Genomic DNA, 16,040 nt, shown 5'->3' with positions numbered 1-16,040 from the left:
AATGGAGAATATTTTATATGGTCTACCCCAGGTCGCCATAAATCTAGATGATATGCTAATAACAGTGAAGACCAATAAGGAGCAGTCAGAGAACTTGGACATATTCATTAGATGTTTCTTCAAGGTATATGTACATCTTAGGAAGGAGGAATGTGTGTTGCAGGCATCCCAAGTGTCCTACTTGGGCTACAGAGTCGATGAGACCAGGTTACATCTATTGGAAGATAAAGTAAGGCCGATCAAAGGTTCCCTGGTTCCCACATCTGTAAAAAAGCTTAGGTGTTTCCTTGGCTGGTAAACTATTACAGAAAGTTCATACATAACCTGACCTCCATCCTAATTTAGTATAAAAGTCCATCGCTGAATTCGACCTGCAGTTATTGGCAGTTCAGCCTTGTCCTCTTTAAGTAGACCAAGGGAGGGTTTGTGGTCTGTTATTATTAGAAATTTACATCTGTAAAGGTATTGGTTGAATTTCCTGACTTCAAATAAGACCACCAAACCTTCCTTCTCTATCTGGGCATATTTACTCTCTGCATTAGCCAAAGTCCTTGATGTTGGGCATTGATACCGCCACTAGAACAATTCGTAATGGTTTTAGGTTTTGCACCAACTCTTTAAAAAAAAGGTCAGCCTTGGAAATGGTTGTGTAGCCAAGGAAGTGAAGAAACAGATATCATTCTTGAAGGTGTTGGCACATTGTGGGCGGCACGGTGGTACAGTGGTTAGCACTGCTGCCTCACAGTGCCTGAGACCCGGGTTCAATTCCCGCCTCAGGCGACTGACTGTGTGGAGTTTGCACATTCTCCCCGTGTCTGCGTGGGTTTCGTCTGGGTGCTCCGGTTTCCTCCCACAGTCCAAAGATGTGCAGGTCAGGTGAATTGACCATGTTAAATTGCCCGTAGTGTTAGGTAATGGGTAAATGTAGGGGTATGGGTGGGTTGCGCTTCGGCGGGTCAGTGTGGACTTGTTGGGCCGAAAGGCCTGTTTCCACACTGAAATGTAATCTAATTGTGCTCCCAAGCAAGATCTGGTATTGATATGCGATGCCTCCTTGTATAGCATTGGACTGGTATTAGCTCATGGGTGGAGAGTGTGGTGCTGGATATGTACAGCAGGTCAGGTAGCACCCAAGGAGCAGGAAAATCGACATTGCGGGCAAAAGCCTTTCATCAGCCCTCCTGATGAAGGGTTTTTGCCAGAAGCGTCAATTTTCCTGGTCCTCGGATGCTGCCTGACCTGATGTGCTTTTCCAGCATCACACTCTCGACTCTCATCTCAAGCATCTGCAGTCCTCACTTTTGCTTAGCTTATGGGTGGTCCAATGAAAAGGAATGCCCAACATCAAGGACTTTGGCTAATGCAGAGAGTAAATATGCCCAGATAGAGAAGGAAGGTTTGGTGGTCTTATTTGAAGTCAGGAAGTTCAACCAATACCTTTACAGATGTAAATTTCTAATAATAACAGACCACAAACCCTCCTTTGGTCTACTTAAAGAGGACAAGGCTGAGCTGCCAATAACTGCAGGTCGAATTCAGCGATGGACTTTTATACTAACTGCGTATAATTACGAGTTGGAACACCGTCCAGGAGGCCTGGTAACAAATGTGGATGCATTGAGGCATCTCCCACTGGCACATACACCACCGGTGATACCGCCACTAGAACAATCCGTAATGGTTTTAAGTTTTCTGGACACACTTCCAGTCACAGCTGACAATAGTAGACTTTGGACACAGAAAGATCTGGTCCCGGCAAAACTAAAACAGTTAGTGGCAGTTGGGGAAACCAAAGGACCATCACAATCAAAACTGAAATTTTTTGGACCCAGAGAGACCAGATTACATAGAAGACGGCATATTATTATGGGGAGCAAGAGTGTTCCGAGCAAAGGTTGCTGGCAAATAGTGGCTGAATTTACCAGAGCCATTCAGGGGTCTCCAATATGAAGATGTTTGCGAGATGTTATGTTTGGTGGCCAGCCTTGGTTGCAGACATAGCCGTGTTGGTGGGCAGTACCCAGAGTTCCAACAAGGACAAAAATTACAGCCAGCAGCTCCTCTACATTCATGGGAATTGCCAGGTAAATGCTGGACTCAGTTACATGTTGACTATGCAGGTCCTTTCATGGGCTAAATGTTCTTAGTTATTGTAGACACCCACATTTATCGTGCATAGAGATCATTTGTCAAAAATGGGAACAATGTTTCAAAACCTATACACATCTTTTACAATGCACAGACTCCTGGAAACGTTGGTCACAGATAACAGGCCATTGTATACTAGCAGGGATCTTGAGTATTTCCTAAAGTCGAATGGGATTCGACATCTCAGTACAGCTCCATACTATTCATCATCCAATGGCCTGGCAGAAAGAGCATTCCAAATTTTGAAGGCAGGCTTGAAGAAACTCCAACTCCTCCTCCCACTCTGCCAAGGACATGCAGGTCCTGGGCCGCCTCCATCGCCACTCCCTCACTATCTGACGCTTGGAGGAAGAATGCCTTATCTTCTGCCTCAGAACTCTTCAACCCCAGGGCATCAATGTGGACTTTACTAGTTTCCTCATTTCTCCTCTCCCTCCCCTCCCCCCCACCTTACCCCAGTTCCAACCTTCCAACTCAGCACTGCCCTGATAACCTGTCCCACCTGTCAATCTCCCTTTTCCTTCCCACCTACCCACTCCACCCTCCTCTCTGATCTATCACCTTTATCCCCACCTTCATCCACTTATTGCATTCTCAGCTACCTTCTCCCCAGCCCCACCCTCTCCCATTTATCTCTCCACCTCTCCCCCCCCCCCCCCCCCGAATCTCTCAACCTTATTCCTGATGAAGAGCTCTGACACAAAAAGTCAATTTTTCTGCTCTTCAGATGCTGCCTGACCTGCTGTGCGTTTCCAGTAACACACTGTCAACATAGGCCTGAAGAAACAGCCTACACCATCGCAAGATCCCAAAATGTCCCAGTTCCTATTTGATTAAAGGACCACTCCTCGTGCAACCACAGGATAGCTCCAGCAGAGTTGCAAAAGGGGAGAAGATTCCGTATCAAGTTAAATAGGATCTTTCTGGGCCTGAGGAAGAGGGGGGAGGGGGGGGGGGGGGGGGAGGGAAAGAGTGAAATAGCATCAGGAATGCCTAACAAGCACGTGGACGATATGAAAGCCGTGAGCTTGCAAAAGGCATGGGAGTAAAACATTCCCTGCTCCTTGAAAATAGTCGGACCCTGTGAGTTCTCCCACTCTGTCAAGCGTTGAAGAAACTTTGGAATCTGTGATGCACATGTCAGATCTTGTGCTTTAGGAAGCAAAGAGTGAATTTCCCCTGAGGTGCTCCAGGTGCAATAGGTGTGCTCCTGTGCATTACATGCCACCCGTATATGATGCTGATTCAGAAGAACCTGACCTGGTGCTAAAACGCTTCCGGAGATGCAACAAGAAAAAGGACTGACTTATGTTTTTGGACTCAAGGGCGAGGCATATAGTTATTGTAATGAGGTCAGCCAAGTAGACCTCATAGAATATGAATTCCCCGATTGGGGATGTTAATTTGGCCCAATCAGGGAGCCCTGCCTGACAGACATAAAGAAAAATGTTGAAGGTTCTCTTCACTCTGAGAGCTGGCTCTGAGGGAGCTGGACCAGTGTCAAGGACTTTCCATGTGTAAATAAAGGATGACTTGGTGGCAGTATACCAGCCTTTATTGTGTTATTTCACTGTAGATCTGCTTCACTTGGATTGTCAGAGCAGTTAGAGTCATAGAGATGTACAGCATGGAAACAGACCCTTCGGTCCAACCCGTCCATGCCGACCAGATATCCCAACTCAATCTAGTCCCACCTGCCAGCACCTGGCCCATATCCCTCCAAACCCTTCCTATTCATATACCCATCCAAATGCCTTTTAAATGCAATTGTATCAGCCTCCACCACATCCTTTGGCAGCTCATTCCATACATGTAGCAACCTCTGCGTAAAAAAGTTGCCCCTTAGGTCTCTTTTATATCTTTCCCCTCTCACCATAAACCTATGCCCCCTAGTTCTGGACTCCCCGACCCCAGTGAAAAGTTGTAGTGGGTTGTTTGCTTCCAAGCATCCCATTGCCATCCCAATCACCTTGGTGTCAAACAAAGCAGCTCACCTTCTCTTACTAAAAGCCTAGTTAGTCATGAGAAGACTGACAAGAATTAGTTTCTCCCTTCCCTATTTGGTTTTCCATGTACAAAGACCCTTGCAAAGTATATTGTCTAACTCTAATCCTGTTCTCCTGATCACAGCACAGCACACAATAAAACATAGTGACTCTAACAGACAGAGAAGTGAAGTATTTGTTAGGGTAATTTAGAAGGGACATGACTCTGTACCTAACCGCTGTATCTGTCTTGGGAGTTTGATGACGATTATGTATCTAAACCTGTGCTGTGCCTACCCTGAGAGTGTTTGATGGGGATAGTGTAAAGGGGGATTTACTCACCAATCCTGTATCCATGCTAATATATTACCCAACTCTATGAGCCCTTATCTTGTGCATTAACTTTTTTAAGTGCCTTATTGAATCCCTTTTAGAAATCCAAATAAATTACATCGACTGATTCCTCTTTATCTACATTAGTTACAGTACACCCTCAAACTCTCGAATAAATTTGTCAAACAGGCATTCTCTTTCCTGAAAATGTGGTGTATTTTTCTAACCTTACTATCCTTTTCTATTCACATTGTTAAGACTTTCTTAATAATATATTCAACACTTTTCCAATGGCTGATGTCTAAAGATTCTTGTTTTCTTTCTCCCTCTTTTAGTGAACAGCTGTAACATTTGCTAACTTCCAAACTGCTGACATCAGGGATGCTGCACGTAATTGTTGTATATGTCAGTATCGACTTGGTTTTTAGTCACCTGACAGAGGACGCAGTTATAGTTCAATGTGAAGGTTAACAAACCACATGGGAACTAATTTAGTTTTCACACAGAAAGCTTGAAGTGGAGAGTCTTAGATTCTCCAAGGATATCACACCTTATCTTGACAAAATTAATACAAAATAAAATTACAAAAATAATAGTAATTTTCAATCAAATGGATAGCAAATGACCAATGGAAGGATAGACTTAGACATTGACTTAGTTTCTTGGATTTTTGTATTATAATGATAAGCTCAGCAATAAGTTGCCTGCAGGTTCTGATGAAAGGTCAGAAACCTGAAATATTAATTCTTTTCCTCTCTCCACAGGTGCTTTGAGATGTGCTGAGTACTTTCGGCATTTTCTGTTTATAGTTCAGCAAAAAATTATGCAAGTCATGAAAGTGATGATGTGATGTTAATGTATTGTTTTGACCTTTCTGTCATCCACGTTTCTCTTACTTTTCTGTTCTTTATACACACAGTAATCAAACTCTCTGGATGGGATACCAGTTTCATAAATGTAATTTCTGTCTTACCAGAGAAAGGTCTTGTATTTATAGAGTATCTTATCACAACTTAAAGATGTTCTGAGACCATTAACAATCAGGTTGTGGGTTTGCTCACAGAGCTGGCAGGTTTGTTTTCAAGCATTTCTTCACCATGTTAAATAACATCAACAGTGAGCCTCTGGCAAAGTGTTGGTGTACTGTTCTGCCTGCTATTTACGTGTCTTGGTTTGTTGTGGTGTATGATATCATTTCTGGTTCTGTTTCTGAGAGGTTCGTAAATGGGGTTCAAATCTATGTGTTTGTTAATTGAGTTCCAGTTTGAATGCCAGTCCTCTAGGGATGGTTGCGTGTGTCTTTGTTTGGCCTTTCCCAGGTTGGATGCATTGTTCCAGTCGAACTGGTGCCCCTCTTCATCTGTATGTGTGAATACCAATGATGGTTGGTCATGTCTTTTTGGTGGCTAGTTGGTGCTCATGTATTCTGGTGGCTAGTTTCCTGCTGGTTTGGCCAATGTAATGTTTGTTGCAGTTCCTTGCAGAGTATTTTGTATATTATGTTCGTTCTGCTGGCTGTGGGTACAGGGTCCTTTAAATTGATCAGTAGTTGTTTTATTGTAGTAGTAGGTTTGTGGGCTACCATAATGCCTCGGCCTGGAGTAATCTGGTGGTCACCTCCTAAATGTTTTTGATGTAAGGGAGGGTGACTAGAGTCTCTAGGCATGTTGTGTCTTCCTGTTTAGGTCCATTGTGCAGAAATCACCAACATGAGCACCAACTAGCCACCAAAAGACATGACCAACTGTCACAGACCAGAGGGAAACCAGTTCGTCTGGGACAATGCATCCAACCTGGGACAGGCCAAGCAAAGACACGTGCAGGAATTCCTAGAGGCCTCGCATTCAAACTGAAACTTCATTAACAAACATATTGATTTGGACCCAATTTACCAACCTCTCAGAAACAGTACCAAAAATGACATTGCACACTGCGACAAACCAAGACACATAAATAGTAAGTGGGATAGAAACCAAAGCTTCACCAGAGGCTCACTGATGATGTTACCTAGCAAGGTGGTGAAATGTATGAAAACAAATCTACTAGCTCAGTGAGAAAACTTACAACCTGATCCACTACCTGAGCTATAAATTTTCTCCAAAATCTCACCATCTCACCACAATGAATGGATTAGTTTAGAAATGAAGTCAAGGAAACCAGTCCATTTCCACAGCAGAATGACCAAATATTCTGTTTATATTTGTGTTGGTTGAGCAAAGTTAGTGGGAAAATTATACCTGGTTTTCTCTCAATGTGATCTTATGCTACCACTTTAAAAGATAGTAGAGCCTTGGAATTACCCCAAATGATTTGACAGTGCAATGTTTCCCTATTATTAAATTTATGTCAACTATCAGAGACATTTAAAAAAGATGGGTGTAACAATGAAGGAACTATAGAATTAAGTTAAGCTATGTGGCCTTTCTCATCTGTATCAATTTTGTGACCTGTTCCCCTCAGTGGAGAGTTTTCTATCTGATTACAGTACCAACAATTTTTATCATCTGCACTTCTCAAGGACAGCATTACACTATGTAACTAGTGTCAAACAATTAAGATATGAGTCAATTCCAAAAGTTGCTCTCATAGCAGATTAATTATGCTATTTCAGGCAATTCATTAAGTACTTACTTTGTATTTACCCCTTTTAAATGGTGCTGCTGATTCAGGCAAGGTTGGGTTTTCAGTCTGCCATTTGTACTTTGTTGAAGTCCAATTATCTCAGTGATAGGATATTAACAGTCAGGAGAGGCAGTTGGTACATATTTCCCAAAAAATATACTTTATACTTAAAAATATACTTAAAATTAGTATTACCAGGACAAATATTACAAGGACATTTCAACTTGACTATTTTGGACGTGTAAGAAAATTTAACATACAATTGTAACAGTGTTCATGTAGAGTTGCTAAGTTTTAAAGTTGTTTGTTTTTAAAAAGTAAGTTGGTTATTCTGTTCTTTTGCTAACAGTCCATCACCTATAGCAGGTGAATCCCATTACACCAATATTCCTGCTATATGCAGTGAACTCTACACATGTATTCAGCAGAGGGAGAAGTGAAAGATTTAAAAATTACAATAAATTGTTGAGGACGTTGATTGTGATTTTAGTCTGAAGAAAAGAGGCATTGAGTTGTTTCAATTTTCAACTGCAATTTTACACAGATATAGGGGAGAGGGAAAGAAATGACCTGTCTGAGAAGTGTCAATATTTCTAGGTACTGTGAAAATTGCTTGGCATATTTTGAGGCAATGTGGCAGATAGAAAGGACTTTGTTAACAGTAGCTGCTGAAGCTAGCAAATGGACAGAAACTCTCATTTTTTTTAGAAATTCTCAGTTGTTGGTGAAACTATTCAAAGCTTGATTGATTCTTTTCTTTCTCTTAGAAAAATAAGGAGACTTTGGATGTTGGGCGGTGCAGTCGATCGTACACCTCCAGCAGCACGCTGGGAGTGGATCCACGTCGAGGTCGCCGCACCTTCTCTGGCACCTTGCAGGTACCACAGTGGAGAACAAGGTCCAGATCACCAGAGATAGACAGATTCCAGAGGCCAACCACTCTGCCTCTACTCATCCCTCCACGCATAGCTATTACACAGGCAGACCAGGAGGAGGCCAGGTAAGAGTGAGATGCATACAGTTGAAATTACTGCAAGACAACAAGTGGCTCAACCACATAAGAGCCAAGTGGAAATGGCAACATCTATCATTCAGATCTTGCTCCCATGAAGTAACTAAACACATACATCAAAGTAGCACAGGATAATCAGATGTCTGTGATCTGTACAGATAGTCTTAGTTTTTCAATAGCTGTTCCAGAGTCCTGACTGTTTCCTAAAAATGTCCTTGTTTTCACCTTTTTCCTTTTTGTCAAATCTAAACTGAGCCTGGTTGGGAAAAATCTGAGCAACATTTGGTTCTTCTTCCCATGAATATGCATCATAATGTAACCGTCCCGAGTGTTCCCAAGGGAGTTGTAACTAACTTTTTTGAGCGATCAGCCCTATTGCTGATGACATCTTTTAAATGATCTGCAGAATAGGACTAGCCTTTCTGGCTGGACAGATTCCAGAAAATGTCACCACATGATACCTCACCTTCTTAAGTCCTTCCCTCAGCTTCACATCCTCAGTTGTCCAAAATGTTAATCATGGAGCCCCACATTCTCATGGCATTTTAATGTATCCTGGTTTTGAATTTTGGAAATCTGGTGACCCATGGGTATGATGAAGAATACACTTAAGGTGTTAATCAAGGGAACCATCTAACTGGAGTGTGATCCTTGGAGTTGGTCATGTTTGATTGGAACTCTGACAAATTTGGAACAGGATGAGGAGTATCCTTAGAACATCTGGCTGTCATGTGAAGATACTGCACTAGATTATTCTGTATTCTACTTAAGAATGTATGAGATCAGACTCAACTCCTTCTTGCAAAGGGAACAGCGTTATGGATTCTGGCCAAACTGGGAAAGGACAGAATTCTCTATATTCAGTAGAAGCAGACTGTGCCTGTTGAATCCTTCTTATGATCAATCAAATAAAGTCTGATTCAGGAACGGAATCCATTTTCTGTGGGGTTTAGAATGAATGCTTAAAAACAGCAAGGTGGGAGTGTTTTAGAAACAGTGATAATGATTGTTGACTGATATCAGGATGGGAGGGGACCATTCTGATGACAGTGCATTAGCAAACATTAAATTTGGAACAAACCTTCTATTTTTAAAAAATTAATTGCAAAAATATTTAGTTAAAATGGTTGCTATTAATTATGTTTAATTTGTAAGGTTGAATCTGATGTCAGATCCACAGTTTGAGAGATTATGCAGTGGATCTTTAATGGAAACAGAAATGGGATGATTTCTGTTTTTTGTCATTGCACCTACTGGGTGGGATCCCCTCACTGCCCAGGCAATGCTGGCAGGACTTGTTTAATGGCTTCTTACTTAAATTTTATTTTCTGTAAAAGCCTCTTGCCCCTGAAAGCATGTGAATTGCTGTTGATCCAAGGAATGCTGATAAAGAGCTCTCAATGCTTTACCAATCTCCTTATCCTATGGACCAGCCTGAAGTGTCAACCTTGATTATTAGGGGTGCAGCAGGTTGGGGGCTGCAGGATGGTGGGGGGCAGGGATAGCGAGTGGGGAGATGTCGAGATGCAGGGATGGCATTGATGAGATGGCCAGCAAGACAGTGAGGGATAGGTTGCAAGAATGGGGGCACCACTTTCATTTGCAGCTCCAACTTCCTGACCCAGTGTGGTGCAGGTACACAATAATGGCTTTCTATTCAATACATCATTTCAGGCAGCAAATGGAAAGCTTGCAGCTCCAGACACTGGTAGTGATAGCTCAGTGGCTCCAAATTCCAATAGTGGTTCGAACCGTTACTTGATTTTAGTCAAGAGGGTAGTGAAATGTGGGGCGACAACAGGGAATGGGAAAATTAAACCCTGACTGTTGTGCTGATCATTATCCAGTGACTCCTACTGGAAGGAATGTTGGTACTGCTTGCCTCCACTAACCCCCAAACCTTGTGCTTGCGCCTGTGGTGGGGTGACAATGGTTAGGGTGGAGAACAAGTTCCAGATAGAATTAATGATGAAAAGAAAAATCTGATAAGGTACAAAATGTCTTCATACCATGGAATAATCTGGATGATTTACCCAGCGGGATTTTTGACACTGCTGCTTTTTGTCAGTCTTCCCTAATACCACCATGTGGCAGCAGTGAGCTGCTAATATGCCTCTGTTTCAGAATCAAGTTTATTCAAAATGTGGACTCGAGTGGCAGAAAACTCTCTGTCATATGTTATATTTCTTCTTCCTATAGCCTTCCAAATCAGTCTTTTATCTCAGCTTTTCTTGCCTCTTTCCACCAATACAATGATTGCTAATGCATTTCTGAACTTTCCAGTTGTTGAAAATTCTCCACCCGATATCCTTTACATCTGCCACATATCAAAGTTAACGTTTTACATCCTCAAATTTTCCTCAAAACCGCTTTCTCCGGGTGTCAAAACTGTGTAACTACCGTCTCCTCATCCCTTTTGTTTTTCCTTGCCCCAATAGTCAACATTTAAATTTACTCACCTTTTTTTTTGATCGATCTTATGTCTTTTACTGTTTTCACCTTTTCATCCTGCATTGGGAATTCTCCTCTGCTTTCTCAAGTAAAATGAGTTACATCAACATTTCTAAAAAAAAATCAGGAGGTCGTCTGATTGCTGCATAATGACCGAAAGAAATTGGCTCCAACAGCATCAACTTTGCTTCCAGAATGATTGGCTTTAAAGTATTTTCTGCTGGTTGAGCTTTGGTTCACCATGATAAGTACAAAGGCTTTAATTGTTGTGAATAGTTGCTTGGAATTAATTATTCATTGTGACAACCCTAACATCAGTTGGCACTCAAGTATAATTAGGGCTCTCATGACACAATGATAGTACTCCTAAGGGTAGAGTGGGGGGTGGGGGGAGGTTCAGTTAGCTCACTTGGCTGAACAGCTAATTTGCATCGCATAGTGATGCCAGCATGTGGGTCAATTCCCATGCCATGAAGATCCTGCTTTCTGAACCTCTCCCCTCACCTGAGGTGTTGTGACCCTCGGGTTAAACTACCGCCAGTTATATCTCACTTTCCAATGAGAGAGCAGCCCCGTCATCCTTTGGCCCTCTGATACTGTTGCAACTTTGCCTGCTCTTTTATGCAGAGGCACTAAAGGATCCACTTTTCTACCCATTCCACAAATGGTTTGGTGGAGTGGGTAGAAAAGTGGTGGATGAAAAGTGGCAGAAAAGTAAGAAGTGCTGCATTTTGACAGGAGTAACATGGAAAAGCTATATAAAACAAAGGTTACTAATCTAAAGGAGGTGCATGAGTTGAAGGAACTGGGTGAACGTGCGCACAAACATTCAAGGTGACAAAGCAGGTGGAGTTAATAATGCGTTCAGTATCCAAGGCTTTATTAACAGGGCATAGAGTATAAAACCAAGGGAGTTATGTTAAACATGTATAGAGCACTGGTTCAGCATCAACTGGATTAATGTGATCATTTGTGGGTGCCACATTTTATTAATGATGCAAAGTCTTTAGAAAAGGAATACAAAATAGAATAGCAATGTACTGTCACTTGTGTTTATGAAAATACAGTGAGATGTGCATAAGTGGCCACAATTCAGTGCCATTTTAATTACAGTAATTATAGAGAGAAATAACTGAGACAAAGTTAAGACAAAATTCATCAGTTTTTCTCTCCACGGCATTCTGGGTCTATACAGTGGCTATGCCACAGCCAACGCCACGCTGGGGCTACCAAAGCAAAGATTTCCGGACTGGACCCACTACACTGCCACTGCCAAAGCCAACACCAAAGTCACTATAACATCGCCATAGCCAGGAAGGACAGAGTGGAGCCTCCAAGTTACTGATGCTGAAGCCATCACCCCTTCACTTGTTACCTGAAGCTGCCACATTGCTACCATAGCCACTGGGAACAAACCAGGACCACCATGCTATCACCGCTATAACCATCACTGAAACTACCGTCAGGAGGAACGGACCAAACCCACCAATGATAAAGCCACGGCTACTATTGACATGAGGAATAGACATCGGATCCACCACACTACCACTGCCACAGTGGGCCCTTGCAACTGCCTTCCACCACCACAACCGCAGAAGAGAAGTAAAGGTGAACTTTGATCAAAAAGAGAAATGAAGAAACAAAACAAAAAGAAACAAAGAAGAATGCAGCCAGCTATGTGAGTGAATAGAATGGACCCAAGGATAAGGAATTCAAGTTACTTGGATAGATTTGAAAAGTTGGGACAGTCTTCCTTGGAGAAGAATGAGTTGAGAGGAGATTTGATAGAGAGGTGAGGGGTCTGTACATTGTAGATAGAAAAAACTGTTCACATCAGTGGAAGGGTTGAGAACAAGGAGGTGGGGATCTAAGTTACTTGGCAAAAGCACAATAACAACTTGAGGACAATCTTTCTCATGGAAGAGTGTTTAACATTTAAAACATTACGGCTAAGACATAGAGGCAATTGAACCATTCAAGAGAGAATTGGATTGTTATCTGAAAAAGAAGGAAGTGAAGGGATTGCTGGGAGGAGGCAGAGGGGTGACACAAAGTAAATTTCTCCTCTAGGGAGCCAGCAAAGGTGAAACAGGTGAAATGGCCTCCTGTGCTGCACCAATTTGGTGATAAAACTGCAGCATCACTAGAATAACAGCTTAAGGTGAAATTAGAGTGGTACAGTGGATCTAATCTCCCATGGGAGATGATAGAACTAGGGAAAAATAGCACAATTGTGGCATTTATTTCCTTATATTTAATGGGATTCATTGAAATGTTTCTATTGGGACCCAACAGCAGCAATTAATTCAAAAAGTATAAATTGGTTGTCGTAATGTGTGTAACGCTCTGGGTAATGCTTCAGTTAGAAACTAAAACAGAAGTTGCTGGAAAAGCACAGCAGATCTGGCAGCATCTGTGAAGTGAAATGAGGAAGGGTCACCGGACCTGAAACATTAGCTTTGCTTTCTGTTCACAGATGCTGCCAGATCTGCTGAGCTTTTCCAGCAACATCTGTTTTTGTTTCAAAGCATCCACAGTTCTGTCGGTTTTTATTTAATGCTTCAGACAGGCTGCTTGAGGGTTTTAAAACTATTTTGAAATATTCTTGAATGGCATGTCAATGTTGCTGGCTAGGCCACTATCTGTTGCTCATTCCTAACTGACCTAGAGAAGATGGTGGTGAGGTGCCCATTGATGTGCTGCAGTCCACGTGTTGCAGGGACTTCGGCAGTGCTGTTCAGGAAGAAGTTCCTGTATTTTGAGTAAGCAGTAGTGAAGGAACAGCATTTATAGTTCCAAGTCAAGTGTGGCTTGAGAAGGGAAGTTTAAGGGAGCATTTGTTGCCTTGTCCTTCTTGGTAGCAGAAGTTGTGGGTTTGGAAGATATATTTGAAGGAGCCTTGGTGAAATGCTGCATTACATCTTGCATAATTTAAGTAATGTATATAATGCTTCCACTGTCAGTAGTGGATGGAGTGAATATTTAAGGTTGTGGATGGGGCACCAATCGAGTCAGCTGCTTTGTTCGAAATGGTGTTGAACTTCTTGAGTCTTCAGAGCTGCACTCATTGAGGCAAGTCAGGATTATTCTATCACACTCCTGATTTGTGCCTTGTACTTGGTGGACAGGCATTGGGGAGTTAAGTACTGAGTTATATGCTGCAGGATTCTAAGGCTCTGGCCTGGTTTTGTCGCCACAGGACTTCTATAGTTGGTCCAGTTCAGTCTCTAGTCAATGGCAAATGGTAGAATTTTGATTGGTAATGACATTACATTGGTAATGTCATTGAATGTCAATGTAAGATGGTTAACTACTGTCTTTTACAATATAGTCATTGCTGGCACTTGTGTGGCGCAAATTTAACACAAGCCTGAATAATATCCAGATCTTGCTGCATATGGAGAGAATATCCCCATGTCTAACTTATGATGAAGGGAAGATCATTGATGCACCAAGATGGTTGGGCCTGGAATGCTACCCTGAATAACCTCTGCAGCAATGTTTTGGAGCACAGATAACTGACCTCCAACAACCACAACTGTTCTCCTTTTTACCACATATGATTCCAACCAGTGGAGAGCTTTCACCTTGATCACCATTGACTCCAGTTTTACTAAGGCTCCTTGATGCCACATTCAATCAAATGCATTCTTGATATCAAGGGCAATCTCTCTCACGTTTTTTGAGGTTGACTCTCTTGACCATCTCTGGACCAAGGTTGTAATGAGGTCAAGAGCAGAGTAGCCCTTATGGAACTAAAGTGGGCACGTAATTATTGCAGTGTAAGTGGCTGGAGCTGGCACAATCAGAGAACCTCTCCATCTCTTTGCTGATGACTAAGAAGAGGCTGATTTGTGGAAATTGACTGGATTGGAATTTTGTCTGGAGGACATGCAATTTTCCACATTATCAGATATTTGCCAATGTTGCAGCTGTACTCAGGCAGCCTGAATAGGGGCATGGCTCGCTCTGGAGCACAAGCATTCAGTACTATTGTCAGAATGTTGTCAGGGCCCATAGTCTTTGAAGTGTTTAGTGCCTGCAGCCATTTCTTGATATCACAGTGGGTGAATTGAATATGCTGAAAACTGGCACTTGTGAATCGGGGGACCTCTGGAGGAGGCCAAGATGGGTCATCCACTCAGCTCTTCTTGCTGAAGATGGTGGCAGATGCTTAAGCTTTTTCTTTTGCACTAATGTGCTGGGCTCTTCTATTGATGGTGAAATATTTGTGATTCAATTACTTGTATTGAAACCCAGATAGTTGTGCAGTGAAGCTAGTCTTTGTTCACTTCTAAGCTTTTATTACAAATACATACATATACATACACATATTACAAATGCATTTGCACATCTCTAATAAAAATCTCTATTAAAAGATGATCTTCAATTAATACCCAGCTTCTGAATATAATTAACACCAACTGACACACTATAATAGATTCCTTATCTTTTTTTAAATGGCACAACCGTTGTCCATGTGAGCAGAGTTTGCAGGCTCCTGCTGATGGTTTTGCAGGTAGGCGAACGCATGCCCGCCCCTGATCTGTCAGAAATTGGGCTTGGTCTAGGGTGGTTTGACTGCCCTCACCTTAATGTAGACCCTGACATGGCCAGGTATTGGCTACTTCTGTGGATCCTTCTGCATAGTTTCTCCACAATGCCTCCACCATCTGATCCTTAGATTTACCTTTTTTCTGAGCCGCTGGCACTTACAATCTGGGGATTGTCTATGATGTGGCTGCAAGGATGGTGTAGGAGGGAGGGCTTCAGGTATTTGGACAATTTGACTGCATTCTGGGGAAGGTGGGACCTGTACAAGCAGGACGGGTTGCACCTGAACCAGAAGGGCACCAATATCCTGGGGGGTAGGTTTGCTAGCTATCTTCGGGGGGGTTTAAACTAATTTGGCAGGGGGATGGGATCCGGACTTGTAGTCCAGCAAGTAGGCTAGCTGTTTGTCAGGATGTCCAAGTGTGTGGGGAGGCTGTGAAGAAGTTGGCACTGACAGGGAATACTTGCGGACACAGAGATGGGTTCAAGTGCGTATACTTCAACGCAAGGAGTATCAGAAATAAGGTCGGTGAACTTAAGGCGTGGATAGGTACCTGGGACTACGATGTTGTGGCCATCATGGAAACGTGGATATAAGAGGGACAGGAATGGTTGTTGGAGGTTCCTGGTTACAGATGTTTCAGTACAAGGAGTATCAGAAATAAGGTCGGTGAACTTAAGGCGTGGATAGGTACCTGGGACTACGATGTTGTGGCCATCATGGAAACGTGGATATAAGAGGGACAGGAATGGTTGTTGGAGGTTCCTGGTTACAGATGTTTCAGTAGGATTAGGGAGGGTGGTAAAAAAGGAGGGGGGGTGGCGTTGCTAATTAGAAATGGTATAACAGCTGCAGAAAGGCAGTTTGAGGGGGATCTGCCTTTAGAGGTAGTATGGGCTGAAGTCAGAAATAGGAAAGGTGCAGTCACCCTGTT

At 42.6% G+C, this 16,040-nt stretch overlaps 1 protein-coding gene across 1 annotated transcript in view; it reads left to right on the top strand.

Annotated features, from left to right (window-relative positions):
* LOC122552394 (cAMP-specific 3',5'-cyclic phosphodiesterase 4B-like) overlaps positions 1–16,040 on the top strand; it is a 462,527-nt gene that overhangs the window by 88,390 nt on the left and 358,097 nt on the right. Inside the window, exon 4 of the mRNA XM_043695143.1 lies at positions 7,856–8,088. Coding sequence (XP_043551078.1) covers positions 7,856–8,088 — 233 coding nt within the window. The remainder of the gene's footprint in view (positions 1–7,855; positions 8,089–16,040) is intronic.

The sequence above is a fragment of the Chiloscyllium plagiosum genome, chromosome 8 (genome assembly GCF_004010195.1).
Source record: "Chiloscyllium plagiosum isolate BGI_BamShark_2017 chromosome 8, ASM401019v2, whole genome shotgun sequence".
NCBI lineage: Eukaryota > Metazoa > Chordata > Chondrichthyes > Orectolobiformes > Hemiscylliidae > Chiloscyllium > Chiloscyllium plagiosum.
Note: the sequence above shows the minus strand (reverse complement) of the source record. Positions and strands in the feature narration are given on the sequence as shown.